This window comes from Scyliorhinus torazame, chromosome 5, assembly GCF_047496885.1.
Source record: "Scyliorhinus torazame isolate Kashiwa2021f chromosome 5, sScyTor2.1, whole genome shotgun sequence".
NCBI classification, from domain to species: domain Eukaryota; kingdom Metazoa; phylum Chordata; class Chondrichthyes; order Carcharhiniformes; family Scyliorhinidae; genus Scyliorhinus; species Scyliorhinus torazame.
Genome location: NC_092711.1, coordinates 89454855 through 89478573, shown reverse-complemented (window position 1 = coordinate 89478573; position 23719 = coordinate 89454855). Strand labels below are relative to the sequence as shown.

Here is a 23719-nt window from a genome sequence, read left to right as displayed (position 1 = left end):
GAGAATCCCAAGGTTTTTTACATGTACATAAAAAGCAAGAGGGTAGCCAAGGAAAGGGTTGGCCTGCCGAAGGACAGGGGAGGGAATCTATGTGTGGAGCCAGAGGAAATGGGCAAGGTACTAAATGAATACTTTGCATCAGTATTCACAAAAGAGAAGGAATTGGAGGATGTTGAGTCTGGAGAAGGGTGTGTAGATAGCCTGGGTCACATTGAGGTCCAAAAAGACGAGGTGTTGGGCGTCTTGAAAAATATTAAGGTGGATAAGTCCCCAGAGCCTGATGGGATCTACCCCAGAATACTGAAGGAGGCAAGAGACAAAATTGCTGAGGCCTTGACAGAAATCTTTGGATCCTCACTGTCTTCAGGCGATGTCCCGGAGGACTGGAGAATACCCAATGTTGTTCCTTTGTTTAAGAAGGGTAGCAAGGATAATCCAGGGAACTACAGGCCGGTGAGCCTTACTTCAGTGGTAGGGAAATTACTGGAGAGAATTCTTCGAGACAGGATCTACTCCCATTTGGAAGCAAGTGGACGTATTAGCGAGAGGCAGCACGGTTTTGTGAAGGGGAGGTCGTGTCTCACTAACTTAATAGAGTTTTTTGAGGAGGTCACAAAGATGATTGATGCAGGTAGGGCAGTGGATGTTGCCTATATGGACGTCAGTAAGACGTTTGACAAGGTCCCTCATGGCAGACTGGTACAAAAGGTTAAGTCACATGGGATCAGGGGTGAGCTGGCAAGGTGGATACAGAACTGGCTAGGTCATAGAAGGCAGAGAGTAGCAATGGAAGGGTGCTTTTCTGATTGGAGGGCTGTGACTAGTGGTGTTCCGCAGAGATCAGTGGTGGGACCTTTGCTGTTTGTAGTATATATAAATGATTTGGAGGAAAATGTAACTGGTCTGATTAGTAAGTTTGCAGACGACACAAAGGTTGGTGGAATTGCGGATAGCGATGAGGACTGTCAGAGGACACAGCAGGATTTATATTGTTTGGAGACTTGGGCGGAGAGATGGAAGATGGAGTTTAACCTAGACAAATGTGAGGTAATGCATGTTGGAAGGTCTAATGCAGGTAGGGAATATACCTTGAATGGTAGAACCATCAAGAGTATTGACAGTCAGAGAGATCTAGGTGTATAGGTCCACAGGTCACTGAAAGGGGCACAGGTGGAGAAGGTAGTCAAGAAGGCATACGGCATGCCTGCCTTCATTGGCCGGAGCATTGAGTATAGGAATTGGCAAGTCATGTTGCAGCTGTATAGAACTTTAGTTAGGCCACACTTGGAGGATAGTGTCCAATTCTGGTTGCCACACTACCAGAGGGATGTGGAGGCTTTAGAGAGGGTGCAGATGAAATTTACCAGGATGTTGCCTGGTATGGAGGGCATTAGCTATGTGGAGTGATTGAATAAACTCGGTTTGTTCTCATTGGAACGACGGAGGTTGAGGGGCGACCTGATAGAGGTCTACAAAATTATGAGGGGCATAGACAGAATGGATAGTCAGAGGCTTTTCCCCAGGGTAGAGGGGTCAATTACTGGGGGGGCATAGGTTTAAGGTGCGAGGGGCAAGGTTTAGAGGAGATGTACGAGACAAGTTTTTTTACACAGAGTAGTGGTGCCTGGAACTCACTGCCGGAGGAGGTGGTGGAAGCAGGGACGATAGTGACATTAGGGCTCGTTGGTCTAGGGGTATGATTCTCGCTTTGGATTTCGCGATCTCAAAATCTGCGTGAGGTCCCGGGTTCAAATCCCGGACGAGCCCTTTGATGAGGTTTTGTGGGCAGCACGGTAGCATTGTGGATAGCACAATTGCTTCACAGCTCCAGGGTCCCAGGTTTGATTCCGGCTTGGGTCACTATGTCTGTGCGGAGTCTGCACATCCTCCCCGTGCGTGCGTGAGTTTCCTCCGGGTGCTCCGGTTTCCTCCCACAGTCCAAAGATGTGCAGGTTAGGTGGATTGGCCAGGATAAATTGCCCTTAGTGTCCAAAATTGCCCTTAGGGTGGGGTTACTGGGATAGGGTGGAGGTGTTGACCTTGGGTAGGGTGCTCTTTCCAAGAGCCGGTGCAGACTCGATGGGCTGAATGGCCTCCTTCTGCACTGTAAATTCTATGATCTATGATTTAAGGGGGATCTTGATAAATACATGGATAAGATGGGAACAGAGGGATACGGACCCCGGAAGTGCAGAAGATGTTAGTTTAGACGGGCAGCATGGTCGGCACAGGCTTGGAGGGCCGAAGGGCCTGTTCCTGTGCTATACTTTTCTTTGTTCTTCGTTGACTGTAACCCTGACCTCCCGTTTTACAACAACCAATTGGTTTCACAACAAACTCTATCACTGATTTATTTCCCCTTGCGGGTTTGCAGCCTCAATAAAGATGGCAGCCGTTAACTCAGGCCTAAATCATTCATATATAACACACAAAGTATGGAATCCTGTCCTGAACAATCCAGAACTCCGTTGGAAACAGTCTTCCGGTCACAAAAATACCTCTGGACCATTCCCCTTTGCTTCCTGCTGCTCCAACTGATGACATTTCCAGCACTTGTGATTGCCAAGCTTAATGGAAGTGCCCTGGTTTTCCCACATGGAACTGGATGTGTATTCCACGGGGCTGGGATGTGCTGTCATGTCATTATTTATTTCATTATTAACTGACTTAAGTAAATAAACTTAAGAATAAAACAAATAAAGATTCATCAGATCCTCACCAGTTAGTTTTGTCCATTATCCTGAAGTGACCTTATTTTTATTGGGAGTTAACTGAAGTCTGTTCCTAACCTCTCATTATCTAAATTTCCATTCACCACTTTTCTGTCCACCTGACCCAGTCCATGGCTTTCTCCCTCATTGTCTAAAACACATCAGCAACTTTTGTGTAATCCTGGTGCATACATTTCAGTCTAAATCATTGATATATACCGGAAACTGTGGCGCTGCACTGGAAACAGACGTCCAGGCATCATTCAGTCCCGGATGTGACTAACAGCAGCAACAACAACTGAATCCAAACCCTGCTGTTGCCTGTGAACTTGCTGATGTCTGTGCAGGTTGTTTGACTGAGTGAATCTCCTCCCGCACATGGAGCAGGTAAACAGCCTCTCCCCAGTACCGCTCTGTTAGATCTACCATGCGGTTTTAGCAGCACTTTGCGATTACTAAAACTCAGTAGGAATTTAAGTTAAAACTTCTCAGGTGCAAATAAGTATCTGGTTTATTTGTCGCTATTGATTACAATTGAGAGTCATTTAAAGTCTTATTCTCTAATAAGTCCAGCTAACATAGGACTCAGAGTGACAATCTGTAGACAATTCAACTTTCAAACAATCACAGAAATGATTTTCTTGTTTAGGCAAACAGCTCGCAATAACTTCAAAAGTCAAAGTCAGAAAGTGAAATATGAAAAAAACAGAGAGACAGCGAATAGTTAAATCAAAGTATAGATTGATTCCGGAAAGAGAGATGGCCGAAAATCCATCACGGTTATACCAAATCATATCAGACTTTAGCCATCTATCTACACCCCAATGTAATTCTAATTGGTTTGGATTAACATCAAATGAGTTTGATTTGAGGGTTAGTTGTCACTCATTAATAGGCAACATTAACCTAAAATGTATTCTTGTATGAGCTTATGGAATGCGATTCGGCTTCCTTACCACAAGCTGCTTGAACTGGATACATGCTGAGGACAATAGCGCCTTTAGGTTACTGTGCTGTTGTCACGGAGCTTGCCCTGTCCTTGGTCACTTTATCTTGCAAATGTATTTGTTAGCTGAATAAGAATGCTGTTTTAATCTATCTGTTTCTGTGTCATGTTGAAGCTATGTTTTGAAATGCTGAATGTGTGTTTTGAATTGACCTGAGGTTATGAGTGAGTTTTAAAATGGTATTTAATAGACGAGGGAGCTCAGTGCTAAATAGCTATCTTTTACCTATAGAAAATAGCTGGCTTCCACACGCTCCCACGTATGGGTGACACAGTAGCACAGTGGTTAGCACTGTTGCTTCACAGCTCCAGGATCCCAGGTTTGATTCCCGGCTTAGGTCACTGTCTGTGTGGAGTCTGCACGTTGTCCCCGTGTCTGTGTGGGTTTCCTCCGGATGCTCCGGTTTCCACAGTCCAAAGATGTGCAAGTTAGATGGATTGGCGATGCTAAATTGCCCTTAGTGTCCAAAAGGGTTAGGTGGGGTTATGAGTTAGGTTGGAGATATGGGCTTAAGTAAGGTGCTCTTTGCAAGGGCCGGTGCACTCGATGGGCCAAATGTCCTCCTTCTGCACTGTAAATGCTATGATTCTGTTTCAGTGTGAACTCGCTGGTGTTTCAGCAGATTCTGTTTACTTGTAAATCTTTTTTCACAGTCAGAACATTTAAAAGGTTTCTGATCAGTGTGAACAAGTTGGTGTCTAGTCAGGTCGGATGACTGAGTGAATTTCTTCTCACACACGGGGCAAGTGTACGGTCTCTCCCCAGTGTGAACTCGCTGGTGTTTCAAAAGCTGGGATGACTCAGTGAATCCCTTCCCACACACAGAGCAGGTGAACGGCCTCTCCCCAGTGTGAGTGCGTTGATGTATCATTAAACACCTTTGACTTTTAAAGCTCTTCTCACAGTCAGAACATTGAAAAGGTCTCTTATCTGTGTGAACACGTTGGTGTGTCCGGAGGTTCGATGACTGAGTGAATCCTTTCCCACACGTGGAGCAGGTGAATGGCTTCTCTCCAGTGTGTTGGCGTTGATGGAACAGTAAATCATTTCTGCTTTTAAAGCTCTTTTCACAGTCAGCACATTTAAACGGTCTCTGGCCAGAGTGGACCTGATGGTGAGTCCGGAGGTTTGATGAAGCATTAAATCCCTTCCCACACACAAAGCAGGTGAATGGCCATTCCCCAGTGTGAGTGCGTTGATGTAACAGTAAGTCCTTTCTGCTTTTAAAGCTCTTCTCACAGTCAGCACATTTAAAAGGTCTCTGATCAGTATGAACAAGTTGGTGTCTCAGGAGTTCGGATGACTGAGTGAATGCCTTCCTACACACAGAGCAGGAGAACGGCCTCTCCCCAGTGTGAGTGCGTTGATGTATCAGTAAATCCTTTCTGCTTTTAAAGTTCTTCTCACAGTCAGCACATTTAAACGGTCTCTGGTCAGTATGAACATGCTGGTGTGTGATGAGGTTGGATAACGTAGTGGATCCCTTCCCACACATGGAGCAGGTGAACGGCCTTTCCCCAGTGTGAATACGTCGATGAGTTTCCAATTCAGATGGGTAATTGAATCCCATCCTACAGTCCCCACATTTCCACGGTTTCTCCATCGTTATCGACAAGTTATCAGGTGTAGGTGGGATGCAGATTTGAGGTCACTATCAGATCAGCCGTGATGTTATTAAATGGTGGAACAGGCTCACGGGGCTGAATGTCCAATTGCTGCTTCTTGATTCCTTTGGTGCGAATGTCCTTACGCCTCTCGAACTTGGATCATCAGTTGAAGCCTGAGTAAGGTGTCTCTCTGGTGTAAATGCTGAAATTTAATTTCATGCTATGTGATTGGTTAAAGCTCAGTTCCAGCTAACGTTGGAAAATTACTTAGATGTCTGTGTCTCGGTGCTTTTCCAATCAAAGTGATTTTTGAAATATTTTCCCAAAGACAAAACAGACAAACATTTCTCCTTCCACGTTGAAAGGCCAGTCCTGATGAATCAAGTGACTCTGTCAGATCTCAACATGATGCTTGCATCTGCAAATATTCTGTAAAAGGAGATTACATTGAAATATTGTGAATATATAAGACACAAACAGGCCATTCTGTCACAGATTCTGCTGCTGTCAATACTCGGCACACATCTTCGACTGTCACACCTGTCAAATCTCAGCCTGTCAGCTGATTTTTGATTCCATTTTCTCATGTGCTTGTCCCGTTGCCTTTTGAAAACATCTCAGTACTTTCCTCAACTCCTTTCCATGGTAATGAGTTGCACATTCTAAACCTGTGCGTAAGTACATTTGCCCGTATTGCTCCCTTGGATTTATTCGTAACTATCTTGTATTTATGACAAATTCTGAACAGTCAATTCTAGTTTATCGAGAACATATTTTCCTCAAAGTTGTAAATCCCCGTCCCACACACTCTCCCTCCTCCCTGGGCTGAAATCCAAACCCATCTCACCATCGGCACCATTTCTTTCCTCCACTCCCAGTTTTCTCCCTCCCTCTCCTCTGCCTGGGTTCAGTTCTCCAGCTCCTATCTGCAGACTGACAATAAAACCAATGGGTCTTATTGGGGGTTTGGGGCCTCCAGCGGGTGTTTGTGAACCCTCCCCGCCCACCTGCCAGGGTTTCCTTCCTTGCCAGAGATCAGAGTCCTCATTGATTTGAGTGCAAAGTGGAAGCTCTTATTTATTGTGCCCCTCCCCCATCCTCTGATGTGAACCATCCTCCAGTGTCTGAAGCAGGATGGTGCCCGTTAACCTGGGCCTGTTCCCGGGAGGGAGAAGCACCGCAGCTGCAAACCAGGGAGCTGACAATGATTGTGAAGGGTTTGATCCAGCTCACAATGCCCGGGGACTGATTGACAGCAGGTGCAGACCAATGGGAAAAGGGGGTGGAGCTAGCAGACCGATGGAGAGCGGCGAGTCCTCCAACCAATCAGAGTGAATGGGAGGCGGAGCAAAGCCGGGGCTCTCGCTCCCTCCGCATGCACCCTGCCACCCGGGCCTGTCTCGGCGAAAAGCCCGAGCAGCTGTCGCCGGTTCAACTGCCGTATCCGAGCTTCGTAATCAGAGCTTGGGGCCTACGTTTATCGAAAATCCCGACCCACCTGCCGGCTCCATCCCTCCCTCATGACTCAGCGAGCGGGATCTGCCTGTCTGAGAATTCCCACCCGACCGCCTGAGTCCTGAGCTGTCATCAGCACCGCGCATGCTTCAGCTGACATGGCGACCGGGGCTCAGCCCCGCCTCTCATTCACTCCGATTGGTTGGAGGACCAGCTGCTCAGCTTGGGCCTCAACACCCACCCACCTCTTCCTATAGGTCCAGAGCTACCGTCAATCATTTCCCGGGCACGACGCTGGTCGCGGCCAGGAGGTTTCACTGAAACCCGGTGGAGACTCCAAACCCCAATAAGAAGTGAAATATCAAACATATTCATACCTTTACTTATACAAATTTGTTAAAAAGATACAGAAAGAGCCCGGGTTTTCATCGAGCGGGGGGACAGCTGCAGCCTGCTCCCGGTGACTGGCCTGAGTTAACGGCCGCCGTCTTTATTGAGGCTGCAAACCCGAGAGTTTGTTGTGAAACCAATGGGATGTAAAACAGGAGGTCAGGGTTACAGTCAACAACAACAACTTCTATTTATATAACACCGTTAACATCATAAATCATCCCAGTCAACCTCACAGGAACATTATGAGACAAAGTGAGACACCCAGACACAAAAGGAGATATTAGGGCAGGTGACCAAAAACTTGGACAAAGAGGTGAGTCTTAAAGAGAGTCTTAAAGGAGGAAAATGAGGTGGAGACAGAGAGTAATTATAATCGAGAGTGTACAAGAGTCCAGGATCAGATTTGCAGATATCTCAGGAGACTGTGGGGCTGGAGGAGGTTGCAGAGACAGGGAGAGATGAGGCCATGGAGGGGTTTGAAAACAAGGGTGAGAATTGACTGGGAGCCAGTACAAACAGGGAGCACACAGATGTTAGTGTAAAAAAAACTTGCTGTGAATTAAGATTTTTGGATGGTTTGAAGTTTACAGAGCTAGAATGTGGGAGAGCAGCCACGTGTGTAATGGAATAGTCGAGTCTGAAAGTGACGGTGGCATGACCAATGTTTTCAGCACCAGGTGCACAGAGACAAGAAAGAGGCCGGATGGTGTAATGCAAGTGAAACAGGCGGTCTGAGTGATGGCACAGACACGAGGTCAGAAGCTCATCTTGGGGTCAAATGTGAAACCAAGGTTACAAAGAGACTGACTTGATCTTAGACTATGGCCAGGGAGAGGGATGGAGTCCATACGCCAGGAATGGAAATTGAACAGAGATCAAAAAGAGTGGCTTCAATCTTCTCCATATTTTCTTGAAGTTAATAAGTCAGGGAGCGAACAAGAAACCAGGGTGATTCAGATTAATATCTGTCACAAGTCACGAAGGAAGTGAAATATCAAACATATTCATACCTTTAAGTGTATAAATTTGTTGAAAAGATACAGAAAGAATTATGACACTTTATTTGGATTTCAGCCCAGAGAGAAGGGAGAGTTTGTGGGATGGGGGTTTAAAACTCAGATCCTGCGCGGACCAGCTCGCAGATGTGCTCTCGGACATGTTCAACCTCTCCCTACTCCATCCTCACCTGCTTCAAGAAGACCACCATAATACTGGTGCCAGGAGAGTGATAGAGAACCTAGTGGAGTGGTGTAATAACAATATTCTCTCCTTGAATATCAGCAAAACTAAAGAGCTTGTCATTGACTTCAGGAAGCAAAGGGCAGCACGGTAGCATAGCGGTTAGCGCAATTGCTTCACAGCTCCAGGGTCCCAGGTTCGATTCCCGGCTGGGTCACTGTCTGTGCGGAGTCTGCACATTCTCCCCGTGTGCGCGTGGGTTTCCTCCGGGTGCTCCGGTATCCTCCCACAGTCCAAAGATGTGCAGGTTAGGTGGATTGGCCATGCTAAATTGCCCTTAGTGTTGGTTGAGTGGGGTTACTGAGTTATGGGGATAGGGTGGTGTGGGCTTGGGTAGGGTGCTCTTTCCAAGAGCCGGTGCAGACTCAATGGGCCGAATGGCCTCCTTCTGCACTGTAAATTCTATGAAATACTGTACACACCCCTGTCTGCATTAATGGGGCCGAGGTGGAGATGGTTAGCAGCTTCTAATTTCTAGGTCTGCAACCAACAATCTGTCCTGGTCCACCCACATCGACGCTGCGACAAAGAAAGCACAACAGCGCCAATACTTCCTGAGGAAACTAAGGAAATGTGGCATGTCCACAGTGACTCTAACCAACTTTTACAGGTGCAGCATAGAAAGCATCCTATCTGGCTGTATCACAGCCTGGTATGGCAACTAATTGACCCAAGACCGTAAGAAATTACAAAGAGTCGTGAACAGAGCCCAGAATATAGAACATAGAACAGAACATTACAGCGCAGTACAGGCCCTTCGGCCCTCGATGTTGCGCCGACCTGTGAAACCACTCTAAAGCCCATCTACACTATTCCCTTATCGTCCATATGTCTATCCAATGACCATTTGAATGCCCTTAGTGTTGGCGAGTCCACTACTGTTGCAGGCAAGGCATTCCATGCCCTTACTACTCTGAGTAAAGAACCTACCTCTGACATCTGTCATATCTATCTCCCCTCAATTTAAAGCTATGTCCCCTCATGCTAGACATCACCATCCGAGGAAGAAGGCTCTCACTGTCCACCCTATCCAATCCTCTGATCATCTTGTATGCCTCAATTAAGTCACCTCTTAACCTTCTCTTTAACCAAAACAGCCTTGAGTCCCTCAGCCTTCCCTCATAAGACCTTCCCTCCATACCAGGCAATCTCCTCTGCACCCTTTCCAATGCTTCCACATCCTTCCTATAATGCGGCGACCAGAATTGCACACAATACTCCAAATGCGGCCGCACCAGAGTTTTGTACAGCTGCAACATGACCTCATGGCTCCGAAACTCAATCCCTCTACCAATAAAAGCTAACACACCGTACGCCTGCTTAACAACCCTCTCAACCTGGGTGGCAACTTTCAGGGATCTATGTACATGGACACCGAGATCTCTCTGCTCACCACACTGCCAAGAATCTTACCATTAGCCCAGTATTCTGTCTTCCTCTTATTCCTTCCAAAATGAATCACCTCACACTTTTCTGCATTAAACTCCATTTGCCACCTCTCAGCCCAGTGCTGCAGCTTATCTATGTCCCCCTGTAACTTGTAACATCCGTCCGCACTGTCCACAACTCCACCAACTTTAGTGTCATCTGCAAATTTACTCACCCATCCTTCTACGCCCTCCGCCAGGTCATTTATAAAAATGACAAACAGCAGTAGCCCCAAAATAGATCCTTGTGGTACACCACTAGTAACTGGACTCCAGTCTGAACATTTCCCATCAACCACCACCCTTTGTCTTCTTCCAGCTAGCCAATTTCTGATCCAAACTGCTAAATCACCCTGAATCCCATGCCTCTGTATTTTCTGCAGTAGCCTACCGTGGGGAACCTTATCAAACGCCTCCCATCCATTGACTCTGTCTACACCTCCCGCTGCCTTGGAAAGCGGGCAGCATAATCAAAGACCCCTCCCACCCAGCTTATTCACTCTTCCAACCTCTTCCAGCTTCTTCCCTGCTGTTACCAGACTCCTAAATCACCTTCTTATAGACTGATCCGATCTCTTCACACATCTTCTCTACTGAGTAGTACTGCACCCCTGTATGCTTCACCCAATGCCTGTGCCTATGTATTTACATTGTGTATTTATGTATGCCTTAAGTTTTTTCATGTATGGAATGATCTGTCTGAATCGTACGCAGAACAATATTTTTCACTGTACCTTGGTACAGGTGACCATAAACAAATCCAATGCAATCCTTCAACCAGGGAATGGTGAGAATGTGGAACTCACTGGCACAGGGACTGGATGAAGGGAACAATTTAGATGTAATGAAGGGGAAACTAGACAAACACAAGAGGGAGAAGGGAATAGAGGATGACAATGAGAGATTTAGATGTGGAGAGATGGGAGGGTGGCTCCTTTGGAGCAGAAACACTGAGCTGGACTGGTTGTGTCCAGTGGCTTGTTTCTGTGTCTTGTCTCCTGTGTAACTTCAGTCCTGAAGGTCTGGTTCTAACTTTTAGACAATGCCACCTATTCCTAGACTGTCAAACCTGCAGCGGGAATTTATATTTGCCCTCTGTTCATTTAAAGTGTTGATTCTGCTGTTACTGTCACTGTTAATCACACCCAGAACTGAACCATCTTCATTCTGACAATTGGGGTTTATTTTGAATCTCTGTAACTGAGCTGGGCTAGAGTTTAACATCTTGTTATTTGTGAAATAAATCAGCTTTGTCTCAAACACACTGTGTCAAGTCCTTGATTTCTCCAGGGGAAAAGGAAATTAACTGATGTCCTGTCAACGACTGTTCTATTTTTGGACCATTTCTCCTTTCAGATTTATACCTTTGGTTACTTTCCATGTACAAGTCCTAGCTCCCCATACCTTCCAGAGTGTCTCTCCCAGCCTTCACATCCAGGGAAGCTTTCGGTGTTAAAAACAGAAAATGCTGGAAATAATAATCCAAATTTTCCCAACTGCCAGTTGATTTTGTCCCAGACAATTGGCTTCAACTTTCCCCAACATTGATGTGAAGCTGATTGGATGTAATTACTGTGCTTGAGAACAGGGATGTAACAGTTACAATATGTCAGTCCTTTGGAACCACTGCTCTATAAGGAGCATTGGAAGCACTGGATGTGGGAAAAGCAGTTTGATAATTTAGTAACAGTGGAGGAATGGATGGGGATGGGGGTGAGGCAGAGCTGGGTGTTGTCAGTGTACATGTGAAAACTAACACGGTGCTTTTGGATGACATCACCTAGTGACAGCGTGCAGAAGAGAAATAGGAGGGGCCGAGGATAGATCCTTGGGGGGACACCGAGTCCACAAACTTTAGAGAGGAAAGGGAGGTTGTAGATGGGGCATTAGATTTCAAGGATGGTGGGATCAAAGGTTAATTTTTAGGCTGTGTGACAACGGTGGATTTCAAGGTAAGAGGAACAGTATCAAGAGACAGAGCGGGGTGTTAATATCGGCTAAAATGAGCAAACTGGATGTTCAGCAGTTTCGTGAGAATCGGGTGAAAGGAACAAAAGGCAAGTCTCACGGACAAGATGAGCTCTGAGCGGGCATGATGGGATAGCTGAAAAAGAGGGGAAAGATGTGAGTTCAGAACTTGGACAAGAAAGGACTTTAGAGGCAGCTTTACTGAGTGGTTTGGTGGAAGGGAGAGGAGCAGAATCAACTGATCGGATTGTTTCACTGGGTGGGATTTTCTGGCACTTCCTGTCCTGCCAAAGGCCAACCCCATATAACTGGGCTGGTGTTTATTAACAGCAGCAGAAACAGACTCAAATGTATCATCTTCAGTCTTTCATGTGATTTACAGGAAAATCCAATCACTGTAATCATTTGTGACCTCGCTGGTGTCTCAGCAGATGGGATGACTGAGTGAATCCCTTCCCACACTTGGAGCAGGAGAACGGCTTCTCCCCGGTGTGAATGCGCTGGTGTTTCAGCAGGTTAGGTGAATGATTGAATCCCTTCCCACAGTCCGAGCAGATGAGCGGCCTCTCCCCAGTGTGAATTCTCTGGTGTACGGGTGAGTAATGATGATTTCCTGAACCCAGTCCCACAGTGGGAGCACCTGAACGGTCTCTCCTCAGTGTGAACACGTTGATGGGTCACCAGAGCTTTTAAAGCACTTCCCGCAGTCCACACATTTAAATGGTCTCTCGTCAGAGTGAACCCGTTGATGGGATGTCAGTTCCACAGAACTTTTAAAGCACTTCTCACAGATCAAGCATTTAAAAGGTCTCTCCTCAGTGTGAACCCGTTGGTGTTTCAGCAGGTGCGATGACTGAGTGAATCCTTTCCCACACAAAGAGCAGGTAAATGGCTTCTCCCCAGTGTGAATTTGCTGGTGTTTCAGCAGGCCGGAAAACTGAGTGAATCCGTTCCCACACTCGGAGCAAGTAAATGATCTCTCTCCAGTGTGAACTCGCTGATGTGCCAACAGGTGGGATGACTGAATAAATCCCTTCCCACACACACAGCAAGTAAATGGCCTCTCCCCAGCATGACCACGCTGGTGTCTTAACAGGTTGGATAACTGAGTGAATCCCTTCCCACACTCGGAACATGTAAATGGTCTCTCCCCATTATGATCTCTCTGGTGTTTTAGCAGGCTGGATGACTGAGTAAATCCCTTCCCACACTGAGGGCAAGTGAACGGTCTCTCCCCGGTGTGACTGCGTCGATGGGTTTCTAGGTCAGATGGGTAACTAAATGCCTTCCCATAGTCCCCACATGTCCACGGATTCTCCCCAGTGTGACTGCGCTTGTGCCTCGAAAGGCCAGAAGATCGACTGAAGCCTCGACCACACGCAGAACACGTGTACGGTTTCTCCCCACTGTGAACAGTGCTTTTTCCTTCCATGTTCAAATTCTGACGATATTCAAGTTCTGATAAATTATACGACTCTCGTCAGATCCTGCTGTGGTGTTTGGTTTCAATTTCCCAACTTCAAATCCTCCCCTTCTAATGACCTGTGAAATTGATTTAAAACAAAAAAGGGAGTGAGAGAGAACCCACAAAAACACAAAGGCAGGTTGTGAAATGGAGCTGAATGAATCTGGTCATTTGTGGGGCCGGCACTGGGAAAAAGTGACCATGAAAACTGCTGGATTGTCATAAAAACCCAACTGGGTCACTAATGTCCTTCAGGGAAGGGAATCTGCCTCCTTGTCTGGACCTACACAGACCCGGACCCCTATTTGAGGAGAGAACAAGACAGAGGGAGCGAAAGGGGAGTAGTGGGAGAGTTGAGGTTGTGGGGGGGCGGAGGACACAGGTGGTGAGAGAAACTCATCCAGAATTTTCACAGAATCTCCCAAACCCTCAACCTCCACCTCCTAGGACCAACATCGCAGGTAAATATGAACACCATCACCTCTTAAGTATCCTCCCAAGTCACACACCGTCATGACTTGTCTGACTTCCAGTACTGGATAAACAGAAATGTTATACATTGGAAAGACCAAAGCCATTCAGTCCCTGCTACTCCTTGGCCACAGGCTCCATCTCTCTCCCTGGTAACTGGCTGAGTCGCAAAGTGATTGTTCACAAGCATCGCAACGTATTTTACCCCAAGATGTGTTTTCAACTACATAGTCACATTATCACCAACAACCTCTCTTTCAACTTCAGTGTCAGCTCATCCACTGCTGAACCCATCATCCATTCCTTTGTTACTTCTGGATTTAACTATCCTAACAACACCCCCTCCCACATTTAACCTCCCTGTAATCTTGAGGTCATCCACATCTAGCTCTGCGGTCCACATGCTTACTCACACCAAGTCTTGTTCATCCGGCACCCTGAGCTCACTGACCAACAAAGGCTCCTGGTTAAGAAATGTCAATTTAAAAAAAAATTATCATTTAATAAATGTAAACGACTTCCGGGTGCGGCGATGACCAGCTGAGTCGCACGTTTCGGCAGCTCCCTGTGAAACGGACCTTTGGGCTCTTGATAGGAGCCCCAACGGCAATTTTAACGGCTAAAAACACCGTGCGGTAAACCAGGAGGGTGTTCCCCCTGGACACGGATGGAAAAAGGAGAGGAAAGTGGCCGGATTGCAGCGGATCCTTTGGAACAACGGCAAGGAAGGCAAGCAAAAACCAAGATGGCGTCGGAAGGTGGCAGTTTCATATGGGGCCCTGAACAACAAGAGTTCTTGAAATGCTGCGTGGAGGAGATAAAAAAGGAAATGAAGAAAGAGTTGTTGGCCCCGATACTACAGGCGATCGAAGGGCTAAAGGAGGAACAAAAGACCCAGGAGCAGGAGCTTCGGGTCGTGAAGGCGAAAGCAGCCGAGAATGAGAACGATATACAGGGCCTGGTGGTGAAGTCGGAGATACAGGAGGCACACCAGAAACGATGTGTGGAGAGGTTGGAGGCACTGGAAAACAATGCAAGGAGGAACAACCTGAGGATTCTTGGCCTTCCTGAAGGTGTGGAGGGGGCGGACGTCGGGGCATATGTGAGCACGATGCTGCATTCGTTAATGGGAGCGGAGGCCCCGACGGGTCCGTTGGAGGTGGAGGGAGCGTACCGAGTTATGGTGCGAGGATCGAGAGCAGGAGAAACTCCCAGAGCCATAGTGGTGAGATTCCTCTGTTTTAAGGATAGAGAAATGGTCCTTAGATGGGCGAAGAAAACTCGGTGCAGTAAATGGGAGAACGCGGTGATCCGCGTTTATCAAGACTGGAGTGCGGAGGTGGCGAGAAGGAGGGCGAGCTTTAATCGGGCCAAGGCGGTACTTCACAAAAGGAAGATAAAATTTGGAATGCTGCAACCGGCAAGACTGTGGGTCACATATCAAGGGAGGCACCACTACATTGAGACGGCGGATGAAGCGTGGACTTTTATTGTAGAAGAAAAACTGGAATGAGTGGATTATGAAAAAGAACGTTTGGACAAAGTGGTGGGGCGAATGGGGGGGGGGCAAAGAGGGGTTTTATGTTCTAATCCTGCGGTATGGTAACTTTTCTTTCTCCCACAGGTGGTGATGGGGGAGGTGGGGAGGGAGAGGAGATGGGGCGTTGGCCATGGGAGGCGGGGCCGAGGGAGAGGCGCGGGCTTGGTTCCCGCGCTCTGATAATTATGGCGGGAATAGAGAAGCAGGAAGGAGGGGGCGTCGCACAGTGCGAGCCGAGGTCACGGGGGGAAGCCGAGGTCAGCCAGAGTTTGCTGACTTCTGGGAGCAACATGGGGGGAGTAATTACGCTAGCGGGGGGTCTAGCGGGGGGGGGGGGTGGGAGGGGGGAATTACTGGGTTGCTGCTGCTGGGGAAAGGGGGGAGTGGGTACGGGAGAGGATGGGCGGGGGGGCACCGCTTGGGGGAGATACAGCTGCGTGGGAACTGGGTGAGAAGCTGGAAAAAGATGATGGCTAACCGGCAAGGGGGGGGGGGTGGTGGGAAGCCCCCCAACTCGGCTGATCACGTGGAACGTGAGAGGGCTCAACGGGCCGATAAAGAGGGCACGAGTACTCGCACACCTTAAGAAACTTAAAGCAGATGTGGTTATGTTACAGGAAACGCACCTGAAACTGATAGACCAGGTTAGGCTGCGTAAAGGATGGGTGGGGCAGGTGTTCCATTCAGGGCTGGATGCGAAAAACAGGGGGGTGGCTATATTAGTGGGGAAGCGGGTAATGTTCGAGGCAAAGACTATAGTGGTGGATAACGGGGGCAGATACGTGATGGTGAGTGGCAAATTACAGGGAGAGATGGTGGTTTTGGTAAACGTGTATGCCCCGAACTGGGATGATGCCAACTTTATGAGGCGAATGCTAGGACGCATCCCGGACCTAGAGACGGGAAAGCTGATAATGGGGGGAGACTTTAACACGGTGTTGGAACCAAGGCTGGATAGGTCGAAGTCCAGGACTGGTAGGAGGCCGGCAGCAGCCAAGGTGCTTAAGGATTTTATGGAGCAGATGGGAGGTGTGGACCCGTGGAGATTCAGTAGACCTAGGAGTAAGGAGTTCTCGTTTTTCTCCTATGTCCATAAAGTCTATTCGCGCATAGACTTTTTTGTGTTGGGTAGGGCATTGATCCTGAAGGTGAGGGGAACGGAATATACGGCTATAGCCATTTCGGATCATGCCCCACACTGGGTAGACTTGGAGATAGGGGAGGAAACAGGAGGGCGCCCACCCTGGAGAATGGACATGGGACTAATGGCGGATGAGGGGGTGTGCCTAAGGGTGAGGGATGTATTGAAAAGTACTTGGAACTCAATGACAATGGGGAGGTTCAGGTGGGAGTGGTCTGGGAGGCGTTGAAGGCGGTGGTTAGGGGGTGCTGATATCAATAAGGGCACATAAAGGGAAGCAGGAGAGTAAGGAATGGGAGCGGTTGCTGCAAGAACTTTTGAGGGTGGACAGACAATATGCGGAAGCACCGGAGGAGGGACTGTACAGGGAAAGGCAAAGGCTGCATGTGGAATTTGACTTGCTGACTACAGGCACTGCAGAGGCACAATGGAGGAAGGCGCAGGGTGTACAGTATGAATATGGGGAGAAGGCGAGCAGATTGCTGGCACACCAATTGAGGAAAAGGGGAGCAGCGAGGGAAATAGGGGGAGTGAGGGATGAGGAAGGAGAGATGGAGCGGGGGGCGGAGAGAGTGAATGAAGTGTTCAAGACATTTTATAAAAAATTGTATGAAGCTCAACCCCGGATGGGAGGGAGAGAATGATGGATTTTTTGGATCGGCTGGAAATTCCCAAGGTGGAAGAGCAGGAAAGGGTGGGACTGGGAGCACAGATCACGGTAGAAGAAGTGGTGAAAGGAATTAGGAACATGCAGACGGGAAAGGCCCCGGGACCGGACGGATTCCCAGTTGAATTTTACAGAAAGTATTTGGACTTGCTCGCCCCGGTACTGACGAGGACCTTTAACGAGGCAAAGGAAAGGGGACAACTGCCCCCGACTATGTCTGAAGCAACGATATCGCTTCTCTTAAAGAAGGAAAAGGATCCGCTACAATGCGGGTCCTACAGACCAATTTCCCTCCTAAATGTGGATGCCAAGGTCCTGGCCAAGGTAATGGCAATGAGAATAGAGGAATGTGTCCCGGGGGTGGTTCACGAGGACCAAACTGGGTTTGTGAAGGGGAGACAGCTGAACACGAATATACGGAGGCTGTTAGGGGTAATGATGATGGCCCCACCAGAGGGTGAAACGGAGATAGTAGTGGCGATGGATGCCGAGAAAGCATTTGATAGAGTGGAATGGGATTATCTGTGGGAGGTGTTGAGGAGATTTGGTTTTGGAGAGGGGTATGTTAGATGGGTGCAGCTGTTGTATAGGGCCCCAGTGGCGAGTGTGGTCACGAATGGACGGGGATCGGCATATTTTCGGCTCCATAGAGGGACAAGGCAGGGATGTCCTCTGTCCCCATTACTGTTTGCACTGGCGATTGAGCCCCTGGCGATAGCGCTGAGAGGTTCCAAGAGATGGAGGGGAATACTTAGGGGAGGAGAAGAACACTGGGTATCTTTATATGCGGATGATCTGCTACTATATGTGGCGGATCCGGCGGAGGGGATGCCAGAAATAATGCGGATACTTGGGGAGTTTGGGGATTTTTCAGGGTATAAATTGAACATGGGGAAGAGTGAGCTGTTTGTGGTGCATCCAGGGGAGCAGAGTAGAGAAATAGAAGACCTACCGTTGAGGAAGGTAACAAGAGACTTTCGTTACCTGGGGATCCAGATAGCTAAGAATTGGGGCACATTGCACAGGCTAAATTTAACGCGGTTGGTAGAACAGATGGAGGAAGATTTCAAGAGATGGGATATGGTAGCACTGTCAATGGCAGGGAGGGTGCAGGCGGTTAAGATGGTGGTCCTCCCGAGATTCCTCTTTGTGTTTCAGTGCCTCCCGGTGGTGATCACGAAGGCTTTTTTTAAAAGGATAGAAAAGAGCATCATGGGTTTTGTTTGGGCCGGGAAGACTCCGAGAGTGAGGAAGGGATTCTTACAGCGTAGTAGGGATAGGGGCGGGCTGGCATTACCGAGCCTAAGTGAGTATTATTGGGCCGCTAATATTTCAATGGTGAGTAAGTGGATGGGAGAGGAGGAGGGAGCGGCGTGGAAGAGATTAGAGAGGGCGTCCTGTAGGGGGACCAGCCTGCAGGCTATGGTGACAGCCCCATTGCCGTTCTCACCGAGGAACTACACCACGAGCCCGGTGGTGGTAGCTACACTGAAGATTTGGGGACAGTGGAGACGACATAGGGGAAAGACCGGAGCATTGGGGGGGTCCCCGATAAGAAACAACCATAGGTTTGCCCCGGGGGGAATGGATGGGGGATATGGAATGTGGCAAAGAGCAGGAATAACGCAACTGAAAGATCTATTTGTGGACGGGAAGTTCGCAAGTCTGGGAGCGCTGACCGAGAAATATGGGTTGCCCCAAGGGAATGCATTCAGGTACATGCAATTGAGGGCTTTTGCGAGGCAACAGGTGAGGGAATTCCCGCAGCTCCCGACACAAGAGGTGCAGGACAGAGTCATCTCAAAGAAATGGGTGGGGGATGGTAAGGTGTCGGATATATATAGGGAAATGAGGGACGAAGGGGAGACTATGGTGGACGAACTAAAAGGGAAATGGGAAGAAGAGCTAGGGGAGGAGATCGAGGAGGGGCTGTGGGCAGATGCCCTAAACAGGGTAAACTCGTAGTCCTCGTGCGCCAGGCTAAGCCTGATTCAGTTTAAGGTATTACACAGGGCACATATGACTGGAACACAGCTCAGTAAATTTTTTGGGGTGGAGGATAGGTGTGCGAGGTGCTCGAGAAGCCCAGCGAATCATACCCATATGTTTTGGTCATGCCCGGCACTACAGGGGTTTTGGATGGGGGTGACAAAGGTGCTTTCAAAAGTAGTAGGAGTCCGGGTCGAACCAAGCTGGGGGTTGGCTATATTTGGGGTTGCACAAGAGCCGGGAGTGCAGGAGGCGAGAGAGGCCGATGTTTTGGCCTTTGCGTCCCTAGTAGCCCGGCGCAGGATATTGCTAATGTGGAAAGAAGCCAAGCCCCCGGGGGTGGAGACCTGGATAAATGACATGGCGGGGTTTATAAAGCTAGAGCGGATTAAGTTCGTCCTAAGGGGGTCGGCTCAAGGGTTCACCAGGCGGTGGCAACCGTTCGTCGAATACCTCGCAGAAAGATAGACGGAATGGGAAAAAGAAGGCAGCAGCAGCAGCCCAGGATCAGGGGGGGGGGGGGGGGCGGGGGGGAGGGGGAGGGGTGGGGGGGGGGGGGGAGAGGAGGAACCAGAAGGACTATCAGGGTTGTTAATATATACTGTATAGTATGTATAGGTCGTTGCTACAGATAATTATATATTGGACTGTTAAATTATATTTTTGGAGAGTGTTACTTGTGACAAGGCAGTTGCCAATTAGGGCTAGTTTTCATTTTTGTTATTTATTATTTATTCATTTTTTGTTTATAAAATAGGTCATTGTTATTTGTGTTGTTATAATATTGTGTAAAGGATGCACAATGTACTGTGTTGGTTGACCAAAAATTTTCAATAAAATATTTAATAAAAAAAAAAGAGAAGGTGATGGCTAGTCGACACGGGAGGGGGGCAGGTAGCCCCCTCGTGAGGCTGATCACGTGGAACGGGAGAGGCCTGAATGGACCGATTAAAAGGGCTTCCTTGACCTTGTTACTTATAACAATGAATACAGTATGAATACAGTATGAACAAGATTGATTTTTAAAACTAAAAATGACTCCCCAGGCCTCCCTACATTTTCCCACATTGCAACAGTGACTCCACTTCAAAAGTACTCCATGGGCTGCAAAATGCTTTGGGAAGTCCTGCGGTCGTGAGAGGTGTAATAGAAATGCATTTTTTTTCAATTGGCCACAAATTTGCATATGGTACATTTAGTCATTAATAAAGATTCATGTTTTAATTTTATAAAATGACCATGTCTTTGACACCATGTTGAAATCCAAACACACTTTCTCCTGAATTATTTGTTTGAAAACAGTGAAGTTTTGTGATTTGGAATCCGCTGCCTGCATTGCGAGACTGTTTTCCAAAAGAAAGGAAATGAAAATTGCAGGGAAAAGGGATTAACTGGGTAGCTCTTTCTTTTTTTTAAAAAATATGTTTTATTGAAATTTTTTTTCACAAACAACAATTTTTCCCCTCTTACAAAGCAAACGCAACAATAACAATACAGAAATTTTTAACAATACACAAGTAACAAAACCCCTTTATCTTTGACCTAAACTAAACCCCCCCCCCTTCCCCCTGGGTTGCTGCTGCTGGTCATCTGTCTTCCCTCTAACGTTCCCCTAGGTAGTCGAGAAATGGCTGCCACCGCCTGGTGAACCCTTGAGCCGATCCTCTCAGGGCAAACTTTATCTGCTCCAGTTTAATGAACCCCGCCATATCATTTACCCAGGCCTCCAGTCCGGGGGGTTTCGCCTCCTTCCACATGAGTAGGATCCTGCGCCGGGCTACTAGGGACGCAAAGGCCACAACGTCAGCCTCTTTCGCCTCCTGCACTCCCGGCTCTTCCGCAACTCCAAATAGAGCTAACCCCCAGCCTGGTTTGACCCGGGCCTTCACCACCCGCGAAATCACTCCCGTCACTCCCTTCCAATACCCTTCCAGTGCCGGGCACGCCCAAAACATGTGTGCGTGGTTTGCCGGGCTCCCGCCACACCTCCCACATTTGTCCTCCACTCCAAAGAACCTGCTCAATCTTGCTCCCGTTATGTGTGCTCTATGTAGCACCTTAAATTGAATCAGGCTAAGCCTGGCGCATGAGGAAGAGGAATTTACCCTGCTTAGGGCATCAGCCCACATACCCTCCTCTATCTCCTCCCCTAGTTCTTCTTCCCACTTTCCTTTTAGTTCGCCCACCGACTCCTCCCCCTCTTCCCTCATCTCTCGGTAAATCTCTGACACCTTGCCCTCTCCGACCCACACCCCTGAAAGCACCCTGTCCTGTATCCCCTGTGTCGGGAGCAACGGAAATTCCCTCACCTGTTGTCTAGTACACGCCCTCACCTGCATATATCTCAAGAAATTTCCCCGGGCTGGGTAGCTCTTTCAAACAGGCAGCATGATCAGGATGGGCAGAATGGCCACCTCCTAACCTCTTCGTTTTGTCTGCCTCTCAAGTGAGTGGTAATGACCTGGAATACACGCCCCATGAGTGTGGGAGAAACAGAGATGATGGAATAATTTAGAAAGGACACTTGTGGAAAATACACTTACCAGGATGGAACAGGAAAATGGAACTCACTGAATTGTTCTCGCGGAACCAGCAGGAACGTGATGGGCTAAATGAGTGGAAATGTGGATTCCCAGGCTCAAAGAGTATCAGCCCCCTGGAAGCAAAGTCATGAAACCGGCCAGTCCAGCAGAAATAAACTCTCTGATCCTCCCTCTTCACCAACTGTCAGAAAGAACACGGTTCAGTCCTGAATGTGATTAACAGCAGAATCCAGCCAATGGAATCACTTGTGAACTCGCCAGTGTCTCAGCAGGTTGGATAATTGAGTGAATCCCTTCCCACACACTGAGCAGGTGAATGGCTTCTCCCCAGTGTGAACAAGTTGGTGTCTCTGTAGGGCAGATGGATCGCTGAATCCCTTCCCACATTCGGGGCAGGTGAATGGCCTCTCCCCGGTGTGAACGCGTTGGTGAACAATCAAGTTGCAAGACTGACTGAATCCCTTCCCACATGCAGAGCAGGTGAATGGCCTCTCCCCGGTGTGAACTCGCTGGTGTGTCTGCAGGTGTGATGAATTCCTGAATCCCTTGCCACAGTCAGAGCAGGTGAATGGCCTCTCCCCAGTGTGAACCCGCCGGTGTGTCAGCAGGTGTGATGAATCCCTGAATCCCTTCCCACACTCAGAGCAGGTGAACGGCCTTTTCTTGGTGTGCACATGCTGATGTTTTCGCAGGGTGGATGAATCACTGAATCCCTTTCCACAGACAGAGCAGGTAAACGGTCTCTCTCCAGTGTGAATGCGTCGATGGGTTTCAAGAGCAGACGGGAACAGAAATCCCTTCCCACAGTCCTTACATTTCCACAGTTTCTCCATCATGTGGGTGTCCTTGTGTCTCTCCAGGTTTGACAATCAGTTGCAGCATTGTCCACACATGGAACATGTGTATGGTTTCTCCTCGCTGTGAATGGTGTGATATTTCTTCAGGCTGTGTAACTGGTTAAAGTTTTTTCCACAGTCAGTTCACTGGAACACTCTCGTTCGAGCGTGTGTGTGTCTCGGTGCTTTTCCAGTCACTGATGATTAAAATCTTTTGACACAGAAACATTTTGCACTCTAGATTCAAAATCTGATGATATTCAGCTCTCAATGAATCGATTGGCTGTGTCAGATCGCGGCATGACATTTGTTTTTAGATTTGTGTCTGAAAATCCTTCCCTTCTGATATCCTGTAAAAATAGTTTTTCCAAAAGTCATCACTGTAAATCCAGGATAAAAATTCAGAACAGATAATTTTAGTTTCTATGGAAAATTCTTTCCTTTCTTTTCCCCCAAAAGTTGTCAATCACCGTCTCACACACTCTCTGTTCATTCTCACTCTGCTGTACCTAATATACACACTTCCAATTCTCAAGGTGCCATTTATCTAGATTCATGCTCACTACTTCCTTTTCAGCACACAGGGATCTGAAAATCTTCATGCAAGTAGTTGGTCTAAATTTATAAGTGCATTTTAGTGGGCTCAAGAATGTGTGAGATATTACTTCATTAGATACACAGAGGTGGTTTGAAGGCGACATTTATTTTGGCAGTGAGTGATCATTATATGGAACTCACCGTCTCCGAGGGTGTTGGAAGAGGAGTTGATCAAAAATTCAAAAATGGATATTCAAGGAAATAAACCTACAGATGAATGGGGATATAGAGGGGGAATGGGACTGATTAGATTCTCTGCACAGTCAGCATGGACTCGAGGTGCTGAATGGACTCCTTCTCTACTGTACTAACTGGCTGGAAATATGTAATGTAGCTTTGGTACTATCTTACAGAATAGAAATAATTATAAATTAACTTTACTGCATAGCCATAAATAATATATTTAATATGTACCATACAAGAACTAGACATATTAATGTTGCTACAATCTCCGTAGGGACCAATAACCTGAAAATAAACACATTTCCAGAGAACCCCAACTGTCCAAAGATTCGCAGGTTAGGTAGATTGGCTGTGTGAAAAATACTCCTTCAGTGTCCAAAGATTTGCAGGTTAGGTGGATTGGCCATGCTATAATTGCCTCTTGGTGTGCAAAGACGTGCATGTTAGGTGGATTGACCATGTTACAATTACCCCTTGGTG

General features: G+C 47.7%; 1 protein-coding gene, 1 non-coding gene and 1 pseudogene across 2 annotated transcripts; 1 reads left to right on the top strand and 2 right to left on the bottom strand.

Annotated features, from left to right (window-relative positions):
• Positions 1–1677: 1677 nt before the first annotated feature.
• On the top strand, positions 1678–1767 carry trnap-ugg (transfer RNA proline (anticodon UGG)). Its single transcript is given in 2 exon segments — positions 1678–1713; positions 1732–1767. It is a non-coding gene; the product is annotated as a tRNA-Pro (tRNA).
• A 1429-nt stretch (positions 1768–3196) lies between these two features.
• Positions 3197–6981, bottom strand: LOC140418874 (uncharacterized). The gene is made up of 2 exons (XM_072502519.1): positions 6824–6981; positions 3197–5754 (listed from the first exon to the last, which is right to left on the bottom strand). Exon 2 carries the CDS (start codon positions 5319–5321, stop codon positions 4299–4301), a length of 1023 nt encoding a protein of 340 aa, XP_072358620.1. The 5' UTR covers positions 5322–5754; positions 6824–6981; the 3' UTR covers positions 3197–4298.
• Positions 6982–9664: 2683 nt separating this feature from the next.
• On the bottom strand, positions 9665–21869 carry LOC140418872 (uncharacterized; annotated as a pseudogene).
• Between the last annotated feature and the right edge of the window lie 1850 nt (positions 21870–23719).

Excerpts from the sequence above, each read along its gene's own strand:
- LOC140418874 (XM_072502519.1), bottom strand. The coding sequence starts at position 5,321 with ATGGAGAAACCGTGGAAATGTGGGGACTGTAGGATGGGATTCAATTAC.